At 42.5% G+C, this 24,116-nt stretch overlaps 2 protein-coding genes across 10 annotated transcripts in view; both read left to right on the top strand.

Annotated features, from left to right (window-relative positions):
• Positions 1-16,078, top strand: part of PLEKHG1 (pleckstrin homology and RhoGEF domain containing G1) — a 143,175-nt gene extending 127,097 nt beyond the window's left edge. For all 8 annotated transcript variants that reach the window (XM_040550568.1, XM_040550567.1, XM_040550566.1 and 5 more), the window contains 11 exons: positions 667-849; positions 938-1,033; positions 1,164-1,250; positions 3,479-3,512; positions 4,726-4,821; positions 6,088-6,126; positions 6,602-6,624; positions 7,462-7,680; positions 8,125-8,241; positions 9,051-10,719; positions 12,880-16,078. In XM_040550568.1, the coding sequence (XP_040406502.1) occupies positions 667-849; positions 938-1,033; positions 1,164-1,250; positions 3,479-3,512; positions 4,726-4,821; positions 6,088-6,126; positions 6,602-6,624; positions 7,462-7,680; positions 8,125-8,241; positions 9,051-10,719; positions 12,880-13,982 (3,666 nt within the window). In that variant the 3' untranslated portion in view covers positions 13,983-16,078. The remainder of the gene's footprint in view (positions 1-666; positions 850-937; positions 1,034-1,163; positions 1,251-3,478; positions 3,513-4,725; positions 4,822-6,087; positions 6,127-6,601; positions 6,625-7,461; positions 7,681-8,124; positions 8,242-9,050; positions 10,720-12,879) is intronic.
• Positions 16,079-16,153: 75 nt separating this feature from the next.
• The window catches only part of MTHFD1L (methylenetetrahydrofolate dehydrogenase (NADP+ dependent) 1 like), a 149,209-nt gene continuing 141,246 nt past the window's right edge, over positions 16,154-24,116 (top strand). Inside the window, exons 1-5 of one of the 2 annotated variants that reach the window (XM_040550572.1) lie at positions 16,154-16,315; positions 17,314-17,398; positions 20,787-20,837; positions 20,915-20,968; positions 23,660-23,784. In XM_040550572.1, coding sequence (XP_040406506.1) covers positions 16,230-16,315; positions 17,314-17,398; positions 20,787-20,837; positions 20,915-20,968; positions 23,660-23,784 — 401 coding nt within the window. In that variant the 5' untranslated portion in view covers positions 16,154-16,229. Of the gene's footprint in view, positions 16,316-16,849; positions 17,179-17,313; positions 17,399-20,786; positions 20,838-20,914; positions 20,969-23,659; positions 23,785-24,116 lie in introns of those variants that run through there. The other variant, XM_040550573.1, reaches the window with a different exon arrangement.

Here is a 24,116-nt window from a genome sequence, read left to right as displayed (position 1 = left end):
TTTTTTTCTTAAGTGATAGATAAGGTGATAGAAAACTATGGTATATATACAAATCACTCCAAATGCATATAAATCTTGGCATCTTCAAATGATCAGTTGACCAAACCACTTCTGGACCTTTAGTCTTCTGAGAAACATCTCTGCAGTCTGAACTCCTCACAGAGGTGTCTTCTGGGATGGGCCTACAAGACACAGAGATGGCATTATAATTCATCCAGCTGGGGACCACACAGCTTCAAGAGAATATTGCAGGTCAAGAAAGAAATATTCAGAGGGTTTATGGACCTAGGCAGGGGAGAGGAGCAGACGTGAGAGAGACTGGTGACTGCATTACAGTCCACCCTCCACCACTGTGAGTCCCAGGAGATGGGGCTGTGCTGTTTCACCACAGGCAGCCCTGGGGAGCTCTGGGCTCTTCGCTGTGTCCCCACAGAGGCCACCAGTACTCAGGAGGGCATGCTTTAGTCTGGGCTTAGCATCAAGTCTGGAAACACCTAGCTGTGATGTACATGTAACCTAACAACCTCAGTACTGGTGGCTTTGCACTGTTGAATGTTGAATGTTATACGGGAGAGCCAGAACGGCCTCAGCAGATTGTTCTTTGAGTCTTTATTTAAGTAAGACCTCTGACATGAACTCTGGTCATTCTTCTTTGATCTGTTGCAGGAGATACAGAGTTTGCTCACTAACTGGAAAGGACCCGATCTCACTAGCTACGGGGAGCTGGTTCTAGAGGGAACGTTCCGCATTCAGCGAGCCAAAAATGAGCGCACGTTGTTCCTCTTTGACAAGCTGCTGCTGATCACGAAAAAGAGGGATGAAATGTTTGCATACAAAGCTCACATATTGGTATGTCAGAAAGCAAACGGTGATGTGGTGGCTCTAGATCTCTCTGAAATTGCTCCGTAGTTCACAGTGCTGCCTCTCTTTGTTACAGTGTGGGAATCTTATGCTTGTTGAAGTAATACCAAAGGAGCCCCTCAGCTTTAGTGTCTTCCATTACAAAAATCCCAAGATGCAACATACTGTCCAGGTATGACAGAAAAATCCTTGCCCACTGGATAGCCTGATTGATGACCATATGCTATTCCTTACCCTACATAATGCAGTAAGGCTCTTTCTTATAGTGCTGATTTTTTTTTTTTAATTTATTTTTTAATCAGGCAAAATCTCAGCAAGACAAACGGCTTTGGATTCTTCATTTGAAGAGGTTAATTCTGGAAAATCATCCTGCTAAGATTCCTGCCAAGGTAAATAAATAAATGAAGCCCTGCTCCTTGAATGTGCATGTAACTTAGGGCAATCTTGTTAGCTGCAAAATGCATTGCAATTTAGAGAAAGTTTAGACTCCAAGAGATTAATACATTGTTTCTTGCATCTTTAAAAGTTCTTCAGAATTAGTGGGAAAATTCCACTAAAAGCATCTATTGGGCTTGGTACAGGAGTAGAATAATTTAACTGGGTTAGCAGCATTGCTGTCCACATTAGGATTTGCCCGCTAGGACATGAGTAACAGAGATGCAGCGTCAGAAAGCTCTACTGGAGGAGCATTCCTTGGCCTGAAACTGCCTGTCTGCACAACACTGAGGTGTGCTAATTGCAGCATGTGTAGACATTACTAAGCTAGTTTTAATCTGTCTTGGTTAGATACCACAGCAGTGAAGGCATTTGCAACACAAACTTCACTTTACAAATATACGTACTCATCCTGAACCCTGCATCCTTAGCTGGGATGCTTGGGCCTTTTTTTGGTGAGACAGCTTGAAAACGTTATGCCAGAGAAACTAAGGCACAGTTCTGCATTTCATCATAGTTGTCAGATACCTACTGATACAATATTCATAGCTGTAATGCCTAAAAGTAGGGAAATCTGGTCCTTTTATTTATGAAATCCTGTCTTAGACCTCTAGGTGATGTTTCCCAATGTAACTTGGATTTTTTCGATTGTTTTTTTTTTTCCCACCAAGTTAAACTGCTTGTCTTTTTTTTTTTTTTTTTATAGTATTACTTTCACTGATCAATTTAACTGATTTTTATGCTGTAGTGACTAAAAAAGTGACTGACATGCACAGGAGGTGCATTAACTAACGTTTTCAACAATTCAACAGAAAGAGAGTTATAGGATAAAGCAGTCCTAGCAGTTGCTATTAGTAATTCTTCTCATATTTTTCTATTGACAGAGTTTATGGAAGATATAATGTTTTTGCTGGTATCCATGCTTACAATGTGAATACTTGGTGCAGTTTATTAGATTGTAAAAAATGTTTCAGCATGACTTCAGCTTTTGTATCAAGATTATTCTTTCTCGATGGATTTTCATTTTATCTGTGGAAAAAAAAGTATCGCCAAAATACACCATAATGCCATTTTCAGCTCTTAGAAATAATTTTATCTGAGGAAGGAAAAGTCTAACCAAATAAGTCTCTGAGGTTGTCTGCACATATCTTTAGATAAATCTGTGCTTGCACAGATGAGACTCCCCTCTGTCCAGCTATTGGGGGGGATTTAATATTAGTCCACTTGTGACACCTGGTGGAAAATCACTGAATTGCACCCATAGAGAGTCAAGCTGGTTATCTGGGATATTATGTTTTGGTTTAGTTTCTCACTTACTGTCTGATAAACTTGGTAAAACATCCTGCTTATTTTTCCTAAAGAAATGTGTCAAGTTTTAAGCAATCATGAGATATTAGCTGTTTATCTTGTTTCATCTTACTTAAACAAAATGATGATTTTTTTTAATAGCAGTTCCTCAAGGAAACTCTTAAAGGAAGCAGGGTTGGTAGTGTTCTCTGCACCAACAACATCAGAACTGCAAAAATAGTAAAAGATAAAAAAAAATAGTAAAGTCAAACTATTTTATTTTTTAGGGAGGAAATGTTTCATGTTTCACAAAAAAAAAAAAAAGTTTGGAAATATTTGTGATTCCTAGATATTAGGGCTAGTTTTTTGCCAGTCCCAGCAGCATATGGAGAGGTGTATTGATGGCTCTAAATTCTGGGGCTTGTTGACAGGTCTCTGGGGTTTGTGTCCCCATGGAGAAGAGACAGAGTGTGCAGGATGATCTCAGCATGAGCTGACGTGGGTGATACCAGTGTAGTTTTCAGTGTCAGATGTGCATCACTACATCCCCCAGAAGTTCCTTATCCCAATTGGTGCCATAGGTACGCGCTCCTCCTCTTGCACTGCCAGAGTGGTAGATGAGCAAGACAGAGCTGTGGTGTGCAGTGAACAAAAGGCTTTTGTGTGGTGCTCTGAAGATAAACTATGGGAAGCTCCTGCCAGCAGAATTCTTCTTCACAAATGTAACATATGCAGCATACAGAGAAAGACAGAGAATAACAATGCTAGCAATATTTAATAGCTAAAAAATTAAACTTGATGTTGTCTGCATGTAAACTCACAGCTATCTGTAATATGCAACATAATTTGTCCTATTTAAGTTTAACTTTTTTTTTTTTTTTTATGATGCTTTCAGGCCAAACAGGCGATTCTAGAAATGGATGCCATATGTAAGTTATTTTTCACTTTCACTTTAAAAAATGAACAAAAGTGTCTTCAAAAGTTTGGCTTTGACTGCTGGTTTCATCTGAAATGAGGGAAAGCCATGCTTATGTTCCTTGAATTATGACCTTGCTGGAAAACAAAACAAAACAAAACAAAAACAAATGCATGCAGATCCTGTGGAACTCTGTAGGCATTGAGTTGATGGATCCATAGCCAGCAAATTATGTCTCATGATTAGCAAGGAAGAGGCAGATTAGACCTTCTGTAAATACTGGTCATTTTGTTTTGCTTATTCCATGCTGACTAAATGCATGATCTTTCCTGCTTTTATAGCATACACTCCTTCTGGCTAGGACCCACTGAAAGGCTAGGAATAAGCAAATGGAGCTTGAAGTACATAGCGCTGCTATGACTTCCTTATGCTGGCAAACCTGGAGCTGGAGGAGGGTGAGGGCAGCTGCCAGCCGTTTATTGCACTGTGCAGACTACCTGGAAGCCCAGCAAGGGAGCCCAGCACTCTGCAGAAGCAGTATGGCTGGCTGTTCTCTGTCCCCCAGGCAGTACAACAGCTGGACTTGTGGCTATGGCAGAAACCAAATGCACCCGTGGTACAGCGCCAAGAAAACTTCATGCTGGAACTCAGCAGGCTTGTGCTTTCCATTGGTTTGACTGAAAAGTTTATTTACCCGGCCTGTCCCAGGAGCCAGGTTTAGGGAGCACACATGCTGCTGCTGCCTTGTGTCCTGAATCTGGCCCCATCTGTGCTGTCCTTTCTGTTGCATCTCTTGTTTGCTGCCTCTCCTGGTGCAAGATGTGTTAGCTCTTCATGTTGCCAGTGATCCCTGGCAGCGTAGGGAAATGAGAACAACAGTCTTAGGTGTAAATGCTGAGGAAGTCTTGGAGTAAAGCAGAATTGTCATTTATTTATGTAGTTATTCTTGTTGAGAATGGGTCAGGAAGGCTTAGACTGAGACACTGGCAAACAATTAAACACGATGCCCATGCCATCAGTGTTGCTGGGTTAGCAATCTGGAGCAAGGCACAACTAAACGGGTAAAATATTTTTATGGCTAGATGATTAAGTTGAATACCTCACTTGTTTTGCTTCAGGCTCTGATGAAGTGCCATTGGGTGAATCACAAAGGGAAGATGGCACTGCCTCCAAAGAGCTGCTGAGACGTGTGAAGTAACACTCTTTTACCTCTGCTTATTCCACAGATCACCCAGGGTTTCATTATAGCCCCGAGGGAGAAATGAAATTATCATACCAGCCTAAAGAAAGCACTACTCAACAAAGAGTGAGAAGGAAATCAGGTGAATGAACTCGTTTACCATAAATATGATGAAGAAAGGCAAGCAGGGTTTATTTAGCGTTGTTTGAGACTGGGCACAGGAATTGGTCTTTAGCTTGCACTGAGATTTTACAGAGCACAGTAACTCTGATATACAAGTGGAAGATCTTATTAAGCATTTGTTGCTTGTGTGATTTATTTTTTTATCCATCACTTGCATTTCATTTCATGAATACATACATTCCTAAGGGTGGATGCATAAAGAACAAGTGATACTTTCTAATGGACAGAAGAACACTTATGCTGGAAAGTCAGTCACATTATTTGTCTGACCTTTCTTGCCCTCACCCCTGAGTAGTTACTGTCTCAGAAGTGGTTCCATCCTGATCATAATAGGCTTGTTAATTCAAAATATAATTACTAACTTTACTTACTGTAATGTCTGCCTTACACATAATCAAGATTTGAGAGATGGTTATGTTGACTTGTGCTTTTCTTTCTCCTAGTTCAAACATACATCCATAATTACTGTTAATTTTCTCTTGAAGCCATTACACATGTCTGTGTAGTTGGGTGACTTCATATTGCAGTCACTGTGATCAACTGCTTAAAGACCTTTCCAACTTGGAATGTGTAATATTGCGTATTGGGAATGACTTAAACAAGGTTCATGAGAGTACTGATGTAGTGATGTATTGTATAGCACCACCTGTGTCCAAAAAACAACTTTTAATTACTTCTCAGGCATCTTCCTTTGTTTCTGAGGTAAAAAATTCCATGGATGTTGTTTTGCCTATAAAAGGAATAATTCAAAATACTGATTGAATGAAATTCTGTGGAACATTTGGCTACTTACACTTTCAAAGCACTGCTTAAAGTGCCTCATACGTATTTCTCTGTACCTCAGACATATTTCTAACTTGAATGTAGGAAATCTCCAGCAATTTAGAGCAATAGCATAGATGAGGACTAAGTCTTTAAAAAGCAGGAATCTTAACACAGCTTTAAACTTTACATGTGTGGATTATTTACTTTAAACTTTACATGTGTGGAAAGCAGGTGCTATAGCATTAGGAACATGTAAGTACTTTGGTAACAGCTGTAGGTTTCACATTGCAATGTATCCTTTTTTTTCCAAGAGTGTGAGTTAGCTAAGTGATTCAGATCAGAAAATCTGCCTTTCTTGCATGGGCCCAGAAGATTAAATTTTGGTATCCATGTTATAAAAAGATACCCATAACTTTCTTTGGGATGCTGGAGTGCTTAAACATGTTGTTGTCTTTTTCAGAACCCTCATCGAGAGTCCATAAAGTTTTGAAGTCAAATGGTAAGCTACTTCCTCTACTGATTGCTGACCCAGTGTTTCTGTATTTTGTAGAACAAGTAAAAATGGATCCTTTTGTCCTGTAACTTTCCTCAAATACACCTTTGGGAGGGGAGAGGGGGAAAGTGGGCAAAGAAAACAAAATGTTAGTGTTGAAATGTAATGTTTGCTTTTCCACGCGTGGGTTCTGGTCCCATAAGTGTCTTGGCAACTGGTAATTGAATACCAGGAGTCAGACACTATGAGTAGTTGTTCATATTGGATCTTTGTTGTGATATTAGGACCTGAGGTGGAACTGTCATAATAAAACTGCTGTTGTCTCTGTTTTATCAGAGACCTTCGAGTGAATATTGCTGTTGCATTTTATCCCTTTTTGTGAATTCATAATTGGGGTATTAGTGTAGCGTTAAGCCAGTGACATAGACTGACACCAGTTTGATTATGCACTTATGATGAAGTGTTATATTTCTGTTTTCAGATATAAGTCCAGATATGCAGAAGGTAAGCCATTTCTTGTTTTAGCACATTCAAGTAGCATATAACTTAGAGGTAACTTAGAGGAATATATTTGCCGTAGAATCCACATCTTCTTGGTTATGTTCATTTTAAGAAAGAAACAAAACCATTCCAATAAGATTATTGGAATAAAAGAAACAGGAATACAGCTAGGTATTTCAGGAATATCTAGAAGCCAAAAATTGTATCGATACATAAATTCTTGTACTTTATAGTATAGCCCAATCAAATGCTAATGTTATTAAGGGTACTTGTAAATATCACTATAATCACAGAAGTGCTGTGTGTAAAGATAGTGTAAGTTCTTTGCAGGACATTGTCCCTGTATTTATTAAATGAAAAAAAGATGTTGAGCTTATTCTGATATGATATCTATGCTATATATAAATCATAACATTTGAACAGAGTCAATACAGCTTGAACAGATGGAAATGAGTGTTTTTCATATATACATTTTTTGTAAGAATTTGTTATGAAGTTCCAGTGCAGTTTGAAAGTCTCTTGTTGAATTCCAGGTCCTAGGCTTATTTGGGACAGAACTTAGGAGAGAGGGAATGCGTGGAAGATTTATTAACAGGGTACATTAGATATGACTTCACTGGGATGCCATAAAACTGAAGTCCATCATTATATTATTGGTTTTTTTTATGTATTTTTTTCCGTTCCTAACATTCTATGGAAAAATATCAATTGTTTTAATTCTTTGCATGTGCATCCCATTTCAGTGTAGCAAACTGAATGTAGCTAAAACATTGTCATTAAGTACAATATAAGAGTCATATTAAAATATATAGACTCTTAATCAATACGTTTTTTTTTCAGCGGATTGGTATAGAAGGAGCCCTATTATCTCAAGCCACCAAACTAGGATCAAATGAAACCCTGCTGAATTCTAGGAAAAAGGTTTCATTGGAACCCAGTGGGCTAGAGAGCCAATTTCAAGAGTCCATTGAGCCAGCCTACAGCAGCGATCAGGATGAAAATCTCCAGACTTCTGCTGTGGAACAGATTGATGCTGATGATGAAGAAGAAGCTGAACAGGTAGGAAAAAGAGGGAAAAAAAATCCTTTTGTCCTGGGGAGGATGGAAGAGGGATTAAAAGTATCTGTAAAACTGCAAGGAGGCATGAATGTGTTACAAGTATTTGCAACTTATTCTCCTTACAAAGATTTTTATTTTTATAAATATTTTATTTCCCTTTTCCTAGTCCAATTCATGTGAATTCTACACCCGTGTTATTGTACACACAATCTGCTTTCATCCTCTTTTGGCAAGCTGTGCAAATTAACTTCATTTAACTAGTTATTGAAAAGAAAGTTTTCTAGACTCTGAAATATTTCTGTGTACTCATGAGCATTGCATCCTTCAGCTATGGATACCTGACCTGGCTCTGATGTTCTAGCTGCTTAGTGATTATTCTGAATAAAGCTGTACAAAGCACTGGATTTTAATAGCCCTCCTTTGCTCCCTTCTTTTAAATCACAGGGAATGCAACAGAATTCACTACAGAAATCAAAAGGAGGAAGGAAAAGACTTAATAGTCAAGCTGCTGAAAATGTTGAAAAACGGAGAAGTGTTAATCTCAACAAGTGTGAAATGCAGGTATATATATATATTTTTTTTACTTCTGTTTTGCTATGCATCATAGATATGTCAAATAAATCTGCGGGTTTTTTTCTGGGTAGATAGGTAAGTGATGTTGTGCTTTTCATTTATTAATATTCATCTGTGTGGACTCCAAAGAGAATTCTTGCAGGGGCAGGAAAAAAAAATCAAACAGTCAGCATTAGCTTAAGCCAAAAGAAGTAATCTTCTGTCTCCCCCAGGTACACCTACACCATCCTTCATGTTAGCATTAGCAGGGATGTGACCTTGCTGTAAATTAGATCTGCTAGCTGAGCTGGATGAAAATTCACTCCAAAAAGAAATTGAAAAATTTTCAATGGCATATGCTAGAGAGCATAACATACCTTTCTGCTAGGGTTATAGGTAATGGGAAAGGGAGGAGAACTGAACTTTTGGCACAAGCCCAGAGTCAGACTAACTTTATCTAATTGTGAAACTGCAGAGTTAGCGTAAAAGGTTTAATCTAACCCCTGCCAAATAAATTTGCCTTTAACTACTTATGCTTTAGCATGTCCCAGTGTCTTGTATTTGAAGTAAGGCAATATTAAATGCCAACAGTGAACTCTGAGCCAGGATAAGGATTAGGAGGCAAAGTAGTCTGGCATTGCTACCGTGGTTCCCTGGCTCTCTAGCAAGGAGCCTGCTTGCCCTACCCATCTCCACCTGAATTCATGCTGCAGGACACCCTGGTACTATGGCAGTCCTATGAACGGAGGGAATCTCTGTATTATTGCAGGGAATAGGCTAACATATTCATTCATATTGCATATTTCAAATCTCCACAGAGCTCCAAAGACCCTTCAGATGAAGAGTCAACCCAACTGAGTGCTGATCTTCCATTTTCCTGCTCAACTAGACAGTCACAGTTGCCTAGACAATTCAGCACACCCCAGAACAACTCGCTGATCATGAATATCCTGGGGGGAACTACCTCTGTGAGAAACATCTGGACTGACCATCAAATTAGGCAGGCATTGTTTCCCAGCCGGCGTCCACCTTACGAGAATGAAGACGATGAAGACGATTATCAGATGTTTGTACCATCGGTGTCTACATCCAACACTAGTCCAGCTGTTGGTGGAGAAAGGAGGGGTCCTTCTGGTCGGCCATGCAGCTGGCACTTGGGGATAATGCATCAGAATGAAACTACCAGCTCCAGTCGTCACAAAATTGTTAGGCGGGCCAGTAGCGCTGGTGAAAGTAACACAACCAGCACAAGGTATAAAATCAGTGAGCGCAGTTCTCGAAGGGATGTAAAGAGAACAGAGGTGAGCAGTATGAATGCATATCCCGAATCTTCAGAGGAGCTGACCATTGATGATATTGAACACGTTTATGACAATATCAGCTATGAAGACTTAAAGCTGATGGGTCTGACAAGAAGGGAGGAAACACACCATGGTCCCCAGAGATCTGCTAGAGACTCTCTCTATGAGGCTGAAAACAAAAGCAGCTTAGATTCACCCACCAAAAAGCGGATAACAAATCAAAACAGGGCCTCCCTTCATGCTAGCAGGGATGAGATACTACTCAGTCGAGAAGCACCTACTTCAAGTTTGGATGAACTCAGAATTGTTGAAGATAACATCTATGACACCATAGCACTTCCAGAAACACCGCTATTGAATTTTAAGTGTGACCCCTTAAAATGTTCTAAAAGGCGGAGTTTTCTGGGCCTGGAAAAAGACTTGGCATGCTCTGACAATCTGCAGCAGTTCGTTTCTGAGGAGAGCCTCCAGTTCAGTGAAGATGAGAGTCCTTACCACCGTGTTCCTGTCGACAATGACTATTTGAGCTTAGTAGACAGCTCTTCCAACTCCGATTCATTGTCCCATAAGTCTGCAGCAGATAAACTCTCAGAGGAAGTAGATGAAATCTGGAATGACCTGGAGAATTACATCAAGAAGAATCAGGAAAAGACAAGAGACCGACTTCTTGCAGCCTTTCCTGTTTGTAAAGATGATATGCAGGAAAGGCTGCATGCTGGTAGTACACCTGAACTGAGTAAAGATGTAGAGTACTCACTGTCTACTCTCTCTCTGCCAGGAACTCCAATTTTCCCTAAAACTGTGAAGCCCAGGGCTGCCACCTTAAGCGAGGCCAGTCTCAAACTTGAAGACACTACAGCATGCAAGGAGACCTCTTTAGCAAGTCTGAACAGATCTTCCTTCTCCAGTGAGATGCCTTTTGTAGATAGCCCATATGAATCTGCCAATAGTATTCTGTCCAATGCGCATACAGAGGGCATGGAAAATGACATGGCTATCATGGATAAAACAAAAAACAGAGTTTTTATGATGGCTAGGCAATACAGTCAGAAAATTAAGAAGGCTAACCAGCTTTTGAAAGTTAAAAGTCCAGAGCAGGAACAGCCAGCTAGCAGACAACAGAAGCTGAAACACAAAGATCTTGCTGCTATTCTGGAGGAGAAGAAACAAGGTGGTCCTGCCATTGGTATGTTAAAAATATTCCTATACAGATTTATTTCTTTAGTAACTTTCTGTGAAATTTGTGTATGCAGTTGGAAAATTATGAATTTTCTCCACGTTGAATATCTGTATTGCATTTTTGGTGTTACCAGTGAAAGGAGTTTTCTGTGACTGTTTCTGACATGAATAGTCCTTTGTATCTCAGCAAATGCTTGCCATTACTTGATAAAATTGGTAAGAAATCCTGGGATAGTGTCAGGAAAGATCAATTCAGCTTAGGCCATAAATAGAAATCCTGCCTGAAGCACCACTGGCCTCTTTACAGAAAAGCAGTTATTTCCTTTAATAGTGTGATCTTCAGATTTTGATTAAAAATGTATATAGGTTCACCTTCATGAGTCATGTAGTTTTGCTAAGGTACCATCCACATCACACTTGACAAGCATAAGGAGTGGGGTCAGATAAGATAGAGCTAGTTGTCTTTCTAATAAATGTGCAAAGTCATGGGTATGCAACAACTTTGGAACTATTTTTGTCCATATTCAATCAAAACAAATTGGAGCCATGGAGCCAGCAGACTCCGCACACTAGAGTGTCATTCTTGCCTCCCAGTGGTATTTATAAAAGCCCCTAAATATCTTATTCACTAGGCCATTTCAGAATGTTCTTTTCCATTTTGTCATGAAACAAACAGTATATAATTGGAACTGTTTCCTTGCATCCTGCTGTGCCACCTGCAGTACTTTTGTATGGGACATGTAGTAAATGTTAAGAGCACCAAACATCATGTCATGGTGGCAGAATTGTTCATGAATTAAGCAGTGGGGCATATTCAAAGATGTACACTATTTGAATAAGTATCCCAAAGTGCAGTATTGAACCAAACTTCAGAGGTTCTTGAAAGGCCTTTGACTATTTTCTAGCTAACCGTTTCCCCCTGTAAGGTATCATTGGTTTCATCATTTTCTCTTGAGAAGCCCAGCGGTGCATTTCCTTGCACTGGTATGGCTTGAAAGCAGCTGTGAATCTGCTCCCTCTGGCGTCTTTCAGACACATAATCCTTTCTCCCGCTTCCAGCCTTTCCACAGGATGTTAGTCTGTCCCCTTTTCTCTTCCCAGGCAGTGGTTAGTGCCTCCTTGGCTTTTTAAAAGGAGTCTCCCTGTCTCAGGAAAGCCACATATGAAAATACAACCCCGTTCAAGAGCAGAGGCTGTGTCTGGCCAAGCAGGACAGGTCTTAGAGAACTGCAGGTAGTTGCTGCAGCTTATCCAGCTGCTTAGGATGCTGGCCTGAAAACTAGGTTAGTCCCATCCAACAGAAAGCTCTCTACAAGCGTGCTCTTGTGCCTTGTTTGCTGACTCTCTTGCAGCTCTCAGGCTCTTGTGGGGTGAGGAGGGAGAGGAAGAACAGCGATCAAGCATATCATTAGCCATTCCTGTCTTTTTCCAGTGTAAAAACGACATGGAAAATAGATGTAAATTGTGTTATTTCATGCTTTCTCACATGCTTTTCTGCATTTAGCTAGACAGGTTTTATTTAGAAGGCAATCTTCAAGCTAGTGAACTGGCTGCAATCACAGGTATGTTAGCAATGGTCTGATCAAACAAAACCGCTGGATAAACAAGCAGACCTGCAGGCAGCAGCTCCTCTAGGCTCTTTCCCTTCACAGGGCAGTACAGTTATGCCTGTGTCACACCAGTAGGATTCACATTTAGAGGGGCGAAATCATTGTCTTTCAAGAAGAAAAACTAGCAGTCTGGTGACTTGCAAATACTGGAGGCTTAAACAGTTTCAGATTTAATAGTAACTTCTTATATATATTTTTTTTATTTTCTTCTGTAACTGGTGATTATATTGCTCTTGTTGTGTTCTGCAATTTGTGATTCATTGACTGCTTGCTGTTGCAACACGTTAGGCTTTTTTTTTTTTTTTCCAATGCAATTTACTGAAATGCAATGAAATGCATTGAAGACAATGCAAACATGCCAGTGAGGCAGTGTGGCTCTTCTAGCCTTCATTATCTTCATTATTTCATGCTACTTTGTTGACTGTGAGGCTGAAGACACTGACACAGCTGTACACTTTTCTCTTGACCACTACAAAGCATTTTGGGATTTTTAAATTTACATGCAACACATTTGAATGGGTTGTTTGTCTCATATGTTAAATCTCTCTCTTCTCTAGGTGCCAGAATAGCCGAGTATTCCCAGCTCTATGACCAGATTGTCTTCAGAGACAGTTCACCTAAGGTCCAAAAGGAAGTCTGGGCCAGCCCTCAGGAGCCATCAGCCGTGAGGTTTTCCACTCCCGTGGCTGCGTCTCCTCCCCGTTCCCAGGCTGCCAGTGAATGCCCAAGAGCAGAGGATTGGCTCTTGCATTCTACATACAGCAACGGCGAGCTGGCTGACTTTTCTCCGTGGCCTGAGTCCCAAGACCCAAAGTCCAAGGGCTCATATGCAGAAGCTGGTACAAAAAGCAATTCAAGGCAGTTGCCGTCAGCTTGCTCGGTGCCTTCCCTTCAGATTTCTAACCGTTTGCATGTCCCAGCGCAGAGGTGGAGCACAATTATAAGCCAACCTAACAAAGAAAATTTACATCAAGATCACATCTATAACTCCCTTGGGAGAAGAGTAAGCAATATGAAACCACAGGCATACAGCAGGTCACAGTCGTCTTCCTCAATCGTCGTCAATAGGTCTGGAGAATCCATTGTATATCCTAATGAAACAGACAAGAAAAAGTTTCATTCGAATAGGAACTTCCGATTCAACAGCCATCAAACGCTGGGCATTGCTTCAGCATGTACAGGGCTTGATACAAGAAAGCAGATCCCTGAAAACTATTCTGATATGATTCTGCAGGATTCTCAAAAGGTCCTGAGAGTAAACAGGACCTCCCCTCTGACTGCACAGATGGCCACTCAGAACTATTTTTCTAACTTCAAAGACACTGAAGAAAGGGAAGGAGATGATGATGACTATGTAGAAATAAAGTCTGAAGATGAGGGATCTGACCTGGAAACTTCTCAGAACCAAACAAGGAAACTGGATCCCAAATTGCACAACACGGACGCTGTTCCTTCTGAAACACTCTGCAGCAAAACTGTGTCTTGTACTCCTGCAAAGTCCACCAGCAGCAAGCATGCGCTTACCCCGTATCTGACTGCATACAGCGATTCAGACAAACTGAACGACTACCTGTGGAGAGTACCATCTCCTAACCAGCAGAATATTGTCCAGTCTTTAAGGGAAAAGTTTCAGTGTCTTAGTTCAAGTAGCTTTGCTTGATGCTTCCGGCGATTTCTAGCTGTACATGAAGAGTATATACTAGGACAATCAGTACTGGCATTATGTAGTTCTGTAATATTACACCATCAGGCATTGTATCACAGTAATATTGTAAATAGATGTGAAATGTATCTTTTTTTTTTATGGTTTAGAATCCTGGAAGTTAAAAGGCCACATGTGCACTGTCTGCTGTCTCACTCCATAATGCAGGTGGACTTCAGATCTCATATTTAACCTCTGCATCTCTTCCCTTTCTTCTCGTCGGCTGAGTTTCTTGTTAGGTGTGATACCCCTTGATTCATACTGTCTATCCAGGTATGATACCATTTGATTGTTAAGCCATGTTACCATGTGGAAACCTTAGTATTTGGACTTTCGAGTTGTGACCAGTTCTGTGTCCAAAATATCCACGCGATTACTCTGGTTGCATGTGGCAGCAGTTGGCTGAGCGGCTGCTCCTATGAGGGTGCGGATTTCTGAGCACAGTTCTGGTAACTACACCAACATGCCACGTGCAATTGCACGAACTTGTCTCATGTTACTTTTTGACAGAAAAATTCCAAGTGTACAGGACCAATGCATGTGACACCAAATATCCTATCTTACTTTAGAACAGACTTGTTTTAAACAAAATCTAGTCCCAGTGCCTATGAGCAATGCCAGATGATAGCTGCATCTGAAGCCTTTTCTACTTTCTATTTCTGCGTAGTAGGCAGAGGACAGGCTGTGGCAGCTTTTTATGTGAATCTGTCAATGTGACACCATCCTTGTGTGGAGGATGTTTTGGGCAGTAGAAGAGAAGCTCCGTTGCTTGTGGAGATGACCAGACAGAGTGCTGGCTTTGTACCTCCAGCGTTTGCAGTGTTTGTGACATGCAGGCAAAATCTGAGTAGCTTGTAGCTCAGAGCCCAGCACTGGAAAGCCACTGCGTGTGGATTTCCCAAGCTTCATTTACATGCAGTGGCCTGCAGGTTGTTTGGTCAGGTCCCAAAATCAGTAACCCTGAGAGAGAACGGGACTTGGCTGGATGCTGGGGTGAAACATTCATCACGTGGCATGTTTGAGCCACAGGGTGTTTCAGCAATACTGCTGGTTGAGTTACAAGCTGTCTTCCCCAGGGGAGGCATCTCCATCGTAGGAAGCGATCCTTCCTGACTGAGTGGGGTGAAAGAGGCATTTTCTAAACCAGCCAGCGCTGAATTTCATTCAATTTGTGTACAATACAAGTAGGTTAAAAATGAGAATACATTCCATTCTTTCGCAAATGATGTGCAGAGTAAATGCTCCCATTTACAACACAAACAAACTTTCTGGTATGATGCACGTTTACTCCTTTTCGTCATCTTCATTGCACAGCTTTGGATTCTGTTACTTGAAAACATTGTTCTGATAGGAAAGCCTAAATATGTCTACATTGACCATCTGAGTGACCATTGTTTTTTGGTGCTGAAGTTCTTCAGATTACGCAGATAAAGCCAGTGCTGAGTTAAACATATCATTAAATAAAGGAGTCGAAGTACGATTTTCACTAACCACGTATCACTCCCCTCAGTTACCAAGCATTGCACTTCCAGAACTGCTGACTATTTCCACCACTGGTTACAATGAGGAAAAACCGAGGTTATCAACATACAGCTAATTACTTGCAGGTTGTGATTTAAGGACTTGAACTCGTTAGAACGGATTTTAAATTATTTACCACACGTGTCTTGCATCGGCTAGGAAGTTTTACGGCGAGGGTTGGCTGGTCGTGGTGCTTACCAACGCGTGCGCCAGCCGCAGCGACGCTCGTGACAGGCCCGCCGGCTGAGGAATAATGTACATAGTTACGCCGCCGAGATGTAGTGGAGCCCGTATTTATTTAATATCGCTTGTAAAGTATTGTAAATACGAACAGGAGTCAAATCTCTGCTTGACCCCCCGCACGCTCTAGATCCGTTGAAACCGCACCTCAACGCCATCGGTGGAGCTGGAACAAAAGAGAAAAAAAAATTATTAAAGAAAAGGGAGTTGTACCAGCGCGTAGCGTGTCTCCCAGGGACCATTTCATATATTTTTAATAAACGTCGAGTACTCCAAAACGCTGCGGCCCTCTTCTTTCCTGGGGGGGGGGGGGGGGGGGAGGACGGAAGCAATGGGGGCTCCGCCGGGGCGGAGAGCGGGGCAGGGGGGAGGGCGGTGCTCGGACGAGCCCTGCCCCGCTCCCCGCCCCGGCTTCGCCGCCTTTCAGCCCTGCGGAGGCTGAGGATGAGGCTCGCAGCGCTGCGGGGCCGCCTGCCGCCGGCACTGCCCGGGGCCCCGCGGCGGGGGCTGAGCGTGCCGCGGGCGGCGCGGTGAGCGGGGGGCGGCGCTGCCGGCTGATGCAACCGCGGGGGGTGGGAGGAGGAAGGGGACGGAAAGGGGGGATGGGGTAGGGGGGGGAATGGGGTTGGGGGGCTCTGCCTGCGAGGGGTCGGCTTGGGGGGGCCGGGGGTAGGCTCTGCCTGCGGGGGGTCGGCTTGGGGGGGCCGGGGGTGGCCCGCGGGGAGAGCTTGCGAGAGACGTTGCGAGCCCTCCCCGGCCATGTGGCCAGCAAACCCCATCCGGGATGCCGTGCTGGGTTCTGCGAAGGGGATGTCCGGCCCTAAAATGCTTCTCTAGGCTGTATTTTGCTTGCTGGGGGGGGGGGGGGGATAAATGGGAGCGGGGGTCTCCCGCTCGCCGCAGCATCCCCGCTGTGTACGTGCGGAAGGTAGCAGAGAGCCGCCGGCAATTCCCCCAGAAAATTTTCCAGCAGGGCTTCCCGGTGCCTGGTCGCTGCTTCTGCCGGTTTTTCCAAGAAAACAGAGAAGCAAACAGAGCTCCTCTGTCTCCCTGCTGCCCGCAGCTCTGAACAGCATCCAGAAAGCAGCAGATTTACCGCTGGTGATGCCTGGGGAGCTGTAGCAACCCGAGGTGCAAAGGAGCCTCAGCGCTGAAGCTCTGCTTCCTTCTCGGGCCGTGGACCCACCTGGCCCCGGGGTGGTGGTTTGGTGGCATCTCCCTGCCGTGGGGCCAGGCAAGCCTTCTCACGAAGCAGTGACACAGCATGGCTATAAAGGTTGGGGCATGTTGGAGCACTGATGCACGCAGCTGTAAAACAAAGGCATCCCGGGCTGTTCAGGTTTTCTCTACCTGGCTGCTAAACACCACCCTTCGCAGCGTACAAGTCATTTTGGTAATTAAAAATGTGTGTGCCGAAGCATTTATTCTGTATTGCTAACTAATGTGGATTTCAGCTGACTCATGTAAGGACAGTTTCTTGTTTTTTACTTTTTGCTAAAAATTTGCCTCTGCTGTTATTTCGTTGCAGCAAGATCACTGAGAATGCAAGAAAATCCTTGGCCTCTCTTAAGAGAGAAAACCCTCGGCTTGAGCCAACGCTTGCCATCATCCAGGTAAAACATGAGAGATTGCATTCAGTGTCGTTTCTTGTTTGAAACTTCAGGAGCATATGATGGAGAAAGCAACTCCTTTTCAAGCAAAACAATAGGAGCAGGTCACCCCATCTGCTTAAAGACTGAGGGAGGATTCTCGGAGTTTTCTGGCTCATAAGCCCTTCACCAGGCCTGAAACAGGCCCAACAAGCCTCAGGTGGCAGCAAAGTGGTTGTTAGGGAGAAGGAAATTATTTTATCCTTCCTTTTGCTAACACCTTCCCCATGGCAAGTGCAGATTGCCTTTTCTCGGATTGTCTAAGTCGATTCATATAATGGAGCTAAAGTCAAAGCAGTTTTTCTCAGCCTCTGTTTAGCTTGAAGCTTTTGTTGCAGTCCTGAATATCGTGTTGATAGGCCTGAAAACCCGGGCCTCTCTTCACTGTCCTCCCCCAAAATAACTCTGCCAGGGCAGAGGAAAAACCAGCTTCTTCCTGCCAGCCTGGTTACCTCTGGGCAGCTCTGATGTGCGACTGCGTTATGCTGTCCTGGGGAAAGAGCCACCCTGAAAAGTCCCAGGCAGCTCAAAAGGGCCTTTATGCAATACATGCCCTAAAATACTGCTAGCATCTTTCAAAAGGAGTAGTGCTTCCTCAGGTGGAGTGCTCTCTTACTAATTGAGAACTGTTGTGTTGGTAGCCTGTGAAGAGCCTTCTTTCTTACCCTAGTAGAACTGCTGTCTTTGAAATAAGCAAACTCCTGGAGGAGGGTTGCTTTCTCTGCAGAATGGAAACATGTTCCCCTTCAGATTTCTGAAGACTTAGGGGCCCAGAAGCTGGGCTGTTGGCTGTTCAGAGCGGGACCCAGACCTGTGCAGGCAGAAGCATCCTTGTCCTGCTTTCTAGGGTGGTCTTGGTGGCTCTGAAGCAGCGCATGCTGCGTCTTTGACTTAGTGGGTTTTAGTTTTAAAACCCAACTATAAATATTTTTGAAATAGTAACAATGAATCTAAGAGATGATGAACCAACTTTATTTTAGTAGGTCTTCTAGAGAGGCTGAGTGAGCAGGCTTTCTCCCATCTCTTACCCTCCCCAGGTAACAGTGGTTACTCTTTTCAAACAGCCCTCTGTAAGGCCGTAAGTTTAAGGGCTGACAAAAAAGTGGTGGCCTGTTGTCAGGGGCGTTGTGTGAGGAAGGGGGAGGTTCTGGCTCATTTATAATATGACTTAGGATGTGTCTACATCAGTGTTTTGGTTTGGATCACATTTGTGCTCTAAGCAAATATCCCTGTGGTGTCCCCGTTTACCCCACCTGATTTGCATTATGAGAGGGCTGCAGAACATGTGGCTTGATCCTTCTGGATAAAATTCACCCAGCTGATGTTTTTCAGCTGTGTGTCACTCTAGCTCTAGCCTGGTAGCGAGGGCTGAAGTAGAATTCCTTGTACATACGTATTTGCTGGTACAAAGAGGACTTTAGTCTATTCATGTTCTCATGGTGCTCTGCTCTGCTGGGTAACACGGACAGAGCCCTGAGGTTCGTGCTGCTCTCCAAGTGACACGTTGCAGCCAGACGAGCAGAGGGAAATCATCTCTTCATCCAGCTGTTCATAGCTGGCAGCAACTGGCACAGCGTGGCAGCACCTCTGCAGCAGTGCTGGGAACGTGGAGTTTCAGGCTGAGCCTGCTCTGGAAATGGCTCTAGCTGCCTGCGTTTCCCCTCCGGCCACCTGAGCCTGAGTTCATTTCGTGATTGGTACCTGTGCTGCTTCTAATCCATGTTGAACCTGAAATGGAGCTGCCCAACAGCAAAACAATCCCTGATGGCCGCTGTTTAATTATATTTAAGCTGAAAATGAATATCTAGCATCAGGATCCTGTTCAGCTCTGGAGCCGTTGCCCTGCTGGCCTGCGTCGTCAGGCCTGGCCATGCTCCCTGCGGGTTGTGGTGGCGCTGGGTCAGTGCAGGGACTGCTGCACCGGCAGGAGGTGAGCTCTCACCAGGGGATGGTATCATGCTGCTGGTGGCTGAAAACCAATTAAACCTCATGTTAACAGTCCTGTTAGCAAGGCGTCAGCATAGGAATTACAATTCCACATTTCATGGCATACGGGAGCAGCTGCTGAGCTGTCCTTAACGCCATCTCTCCTTCCCCTACGTCAGTGTTGGTTTCACTCACGTTCTCAATGCAGCAGTCTTTGCGATGCCTCTCACACCCAAGTGCCAGATTTGGGGAGCGGAAGAGGAGTGTCAGTGCCACGCTGGGGATACAGGCAGTGCTGGACTCAGGGTGGGAGACGGAGGATCTCAGTGTCCATTTTAAATCCTGTGGGTTTTTTTCATTGTTAGCTTTTTAGGGGGTTAACGGGTCAGTGAATTGTTACGGGCTTGAACCAAAATCATTTTGGGTGACACTACTCACAGATGAAGCCAGTGTCGGAGGCTATCCACTAAACAAATGTCTCCAATGAGAAATCATTCACACGGGGGAAGCTACATAGAATGTATACACTAAATTGTAATGAACCCTTTCATAACAGTTTATTTCTGTCCTGTTGTCTGGATTGGAAAACAGGTTTTATACATAATCATATATTTGTGAGAAGAAGCTTTTTTATTTGTTATAAAGCCCCTGATATTTTCAGAGGTGGAAGTCTTGGTGTCCTGCTGATAGGAGGTTTATAGTTCCGGATATTGAATTCTGTTTTATGGTTGCAATATATGAAAATTGAAAAGTCTCCTAAAATTCAAGATTAAGTAGTAAGCCAAAAAATAAAAAGGAAATATTGTGATAGATATGATGCAAATAGTAGTGGAGACCTCAGGGCAGGAGGAATGCCAGGTGAGATGGAGCTTCTCCCAGGTAAATCTGCCTAGGAGATGTTTCTGGCCTGGAGCAGGTGTCTGATGGCAGCTGGAAGGAGCTGATAACTTCTTCCATATGACAGAGCTCACTGTAATGTGTGGTGGTAATGAGTTGCGTTGGTTTTGGTGGTGAGGCAAACCAGTGTTGTTTGGTAATATGGGGGGAGGGGGGCAGGCAGATAATGCAGAAAACGCTAGCATTGCTGTTGCCAATTTCTTCCTTGTTAGATGGCTGGATGGAGAATGGTATTTCCAGATACAGGCTGGCACCTTTCTCAAATGGTAAACTTATGTTACAGAAATGGCTAGTCTTATCTATAAAAGCCATGCTAATCTCAGCACACACTTACGCTAGTCAAACCAAAATACATTTGTTGAATGGTCACCTGCTTGTTTCTTAGAACTGCTTGTTTATTGTTTTTTTAACACTAGTGGACACAGGCATCCTCACTATGTTTCTTGCATACAGCGGTGTATTAGTGCACTGACATTTTTAAAATGTAAATTTATTATTTTAAAAGTTATTTTCTCTTTTGTTCCCCAAGGCACGTAATGATCCTTTGGTTCAAGAAATAAACAAGAACTTTGCTGAGGAGGTAGGCTTTAGACAACATGCTTGCTATCACTTATGAGCTTACCTGCATTTGATAATTGTCATGTTTTCTTTTGGCAGGTTGGTCTACGTGTTGTTCACATCTGTCTCCCTGAAGGCAGCGGCAAAGATGAGGTAACCACAGTACCTGAATGATTCTTCCTCTTTTGCTTTCATGGTAAACTTTTATTTATTGCTGATACAGATTATCAATTTGAGCAGATCTCTGTTAACTCAAGTGAGGGTCAGGGCTGTCTTAGGTAGTAAGTGTTAATCCCAGTTTGACAAGTGCTGTCCCCTGGAAGTCTGAGGCAGAATCGGCTGTCGTGCTTTGTTTCTGTGTCTGGTATTTCACTGCAGTGTCCCGTCATAGCAGGCAAAGACTGGGTGCTTTTTGTGTTGGTGGAAGCTCTGGACTAGGGTTCCCATTTGATATCCTATCTCCCACAGCTGCTCTTGTGACCTTAAATCTATTTATGGAGCTCTTGATTCTTGCCCAGGTTTTACTCAGGGAAATTAGAGATTAATTGCTTTGGGATGGGGGCAGGGGATTGAATTATTTTGCCTTTCTATTGATCTTGTAATGCTTGAAGTACATGTTAAAAAATTCATCTACCCCAAATCACTAGAGGGCTACCTTCTTACCTTGTTAAAGCATTAGCTTGGAGGCACAGCACTAATACCAAGTATGTTTTACACATAGCAAACCATATTAATATACACAGTCCTGAGGCATCAGATAGTGAAAACAGCAAAGGGGTTTGTAGTAGAAGATGCCACTGTTCTCAGCTGATCTCCTTGTGCTTGGGAGATTTGATAATACTTGTTGATTTTGTGTATTGTTTTGTATTCGGTACACTTTGTTTTTAAAATGTTACTGTCTTGCACTATAATGTCAAAAATGGCTTCCGCATATATTGAGAGGAACTTACAGCTTTGTATTTGCTATACATTCCTTATGTTGACTAATTTGGGGAGTCCAGTTTTGTGAATGATGAATAGTAAGCTAGCTATGTAAGAAAGCTGGGCTTTTGAAATGAAGATCAAATACACTTTGCTGTTAGTAGATGAGTTTTATCTGCTGAGTCACACAGTAGGAAATAGGTGAAATGTAGTGGGTATGGAGCAGTAGCTGATGATGGAGTAATAACTTAGGAAGTGGCTGAGCTATGTGTAAGGAAAAAAGCAGGGTATTTTTGTTGTTTGAGGTAAGCTACTTTTAAGAAAGTTGCTAACAGTTTGCCTACCTTGCCTATTTGCTCACTGATAATGATATTTTTTCCATCCATTAAAACCCAGGTTGGTTTGCTTCCTCTGGCTGGGGGCATTTCAATACCATACACTTCTTGTTCTGCCACAGCTATCTGTGTACAGTACAGGCAGGCTAATGCAAGATCGCTTACCCTGCATGAGTTGTACACATTGTAAATGCAATGATAATGGAAAAAATAAATTGTTATTTTCCTGTGGAGCAGGCACAAATCTGTTCAAAGATCCTTAGATTCAGGCCTTGTGTGAGCTACGTGGCCTTTGGTTACTGTGTGGACCCCCGACATTTGGTAGCATATCAAGACTGTTAAAGGAAATGTGGATGTTTTTACATCCATTGTGTGATGTATATCCTTGTCTTTTCTGTTGGAGCACCTACCAGCCTTATTGCTGCCAAGTCACAGACACTTGATACATATGCCTCTACCTATCTCAGAAGTCAGCAAGCTACAGGGACATCTGTATATGGGTGATATGCAGGTACAAGCCTTGTTAACAGGAACACAGCATGCTTTTGTGGTTCAGATGTCACAGATGGTCTAACCCTTACCAAATTCCCCCACATGATGTTGATTGCATGTCAAATGTTTGGACAGTATAGTTCACAATTAGACTGAACGGTTCACATGCAAAGTGTTTTAGGAAGGTATGGCATTAGTTAAGGAAAAAATTCTTATTTTCTGTTGGATATTAATGCAGTTAAATTATACAGCTATGTGGTGATTGCACACTAATTTTATTTGAATAATGGAAAGATGTGCTTATATGACATTTTTCACAAGAGAGAATTTCTGCTCGTTTCTTTTGCATTATATTCTTCATGGCCACTGCAGAGCAGCACGTATCACTAGGGATCAGTATTGTGCTTTAGGTAGGAAGCAGACAAGGGCAGTTAATGCAGACGTGGATGTTGAATGTGACCAACAATAAAATGTTTGAACTTGCATCTGGTTCAATACTTGAAATTCATAAACATTTATGCAGTACCCTGTAAAAATAATAATTCTTCATAAGATAAATGTCAGCTCTTAGGGTCAGGGTGTTTTGAGAAGGAGAATCAGTAACAGTATATGCGGTTCTAATAAAAATGAAAATTCTCCTTGCCCTACTGCTCATATAATTGTTTGTTTAATGTGACAGCTTTTCACCTGTGCTCTGTGTTAGGCTATGAACTGGTCCTATTTTGAACTGTATTTTAACCAAGGAGTCTTATGTCTGAAAGAATCCTGTGAAAGTGAAAGCCACTACAGTGTCGACCTTTTGCTGAGATCTGGAATGGCGAAAGACAAAACGCTGTTGGCAGCTTAATGTCATGTAATATGTGTGGGCTTTGCACAATGTTTACAATAGAGTCAGGGTGGCTTAATTTGGTAAGCCATGCAAATGTAAAACGGAGGAAGCAGGTTATTGCTTTTTTCATTTAAAAGTTGCAATAATATGTGAGGGAAGCAAAGATGGCCGTAAGCAAGTTATTAAAAAATAGGTTGTATCCCTTTGTAATTATATTCCTCTTTTGTCTGTTACTCTGATCCTTAATGCTTTTTATTAACTTCCCAGATTGTCAATGAAATCTTGAGGCTTAATGAGGATCCTAATGTGCAGGGCCTTGCCCTTGACCTCCCAGAAAGCTCATATATCAGCAAGGTATTAAATGCTGTGAAACCTGAGAAGGATGTGGATGGGTAAGTGAACCACTGAGAAATAATATTAGCAGACACCAGGCTGATGTCTCTCAAAATCAGTTTTGCCCCGTGCATTTCACTAATGGATTCCTCAGTCAAAGTGTCCAGCTGCGCTAATGAGCGATGATAAAAGATCCTAGTATATCTATAAGAAATCTTTTGTTGAAGTCACTTTGATCGTTCTTTTTAATCTTTCTAGTCAGGACATGATCTTTTAAAAGAAATCAAAAAACACTGTTCTGGTTTACAGGTATTATTACTTACTATTTTGGTACTTCAGTAATAGAAATGGTAGTTGCACAGCTCTGAACACAAACCCCAAAACATTTGCA

The sequence above is a fragment of the Cygnus olor genome, chromosome 3 (assembly GCF_009769625.2).
Source record: "Cygnus olor isolate bCygOlo1 chromosome 3, bCygOlo1.pri.v2, whole genome shotgun sequence".
NCBI classification, from domain to species: Eukaryota; Metazoa; Chordata; class Aves; order Anseriformes; family Anatidae; genus Cygnus; species Cygnus olor.
Note: the sequence above shows the minus strand (reverse complement) of the source record. Positions and strands in the feature narration are given on the sequence as shown.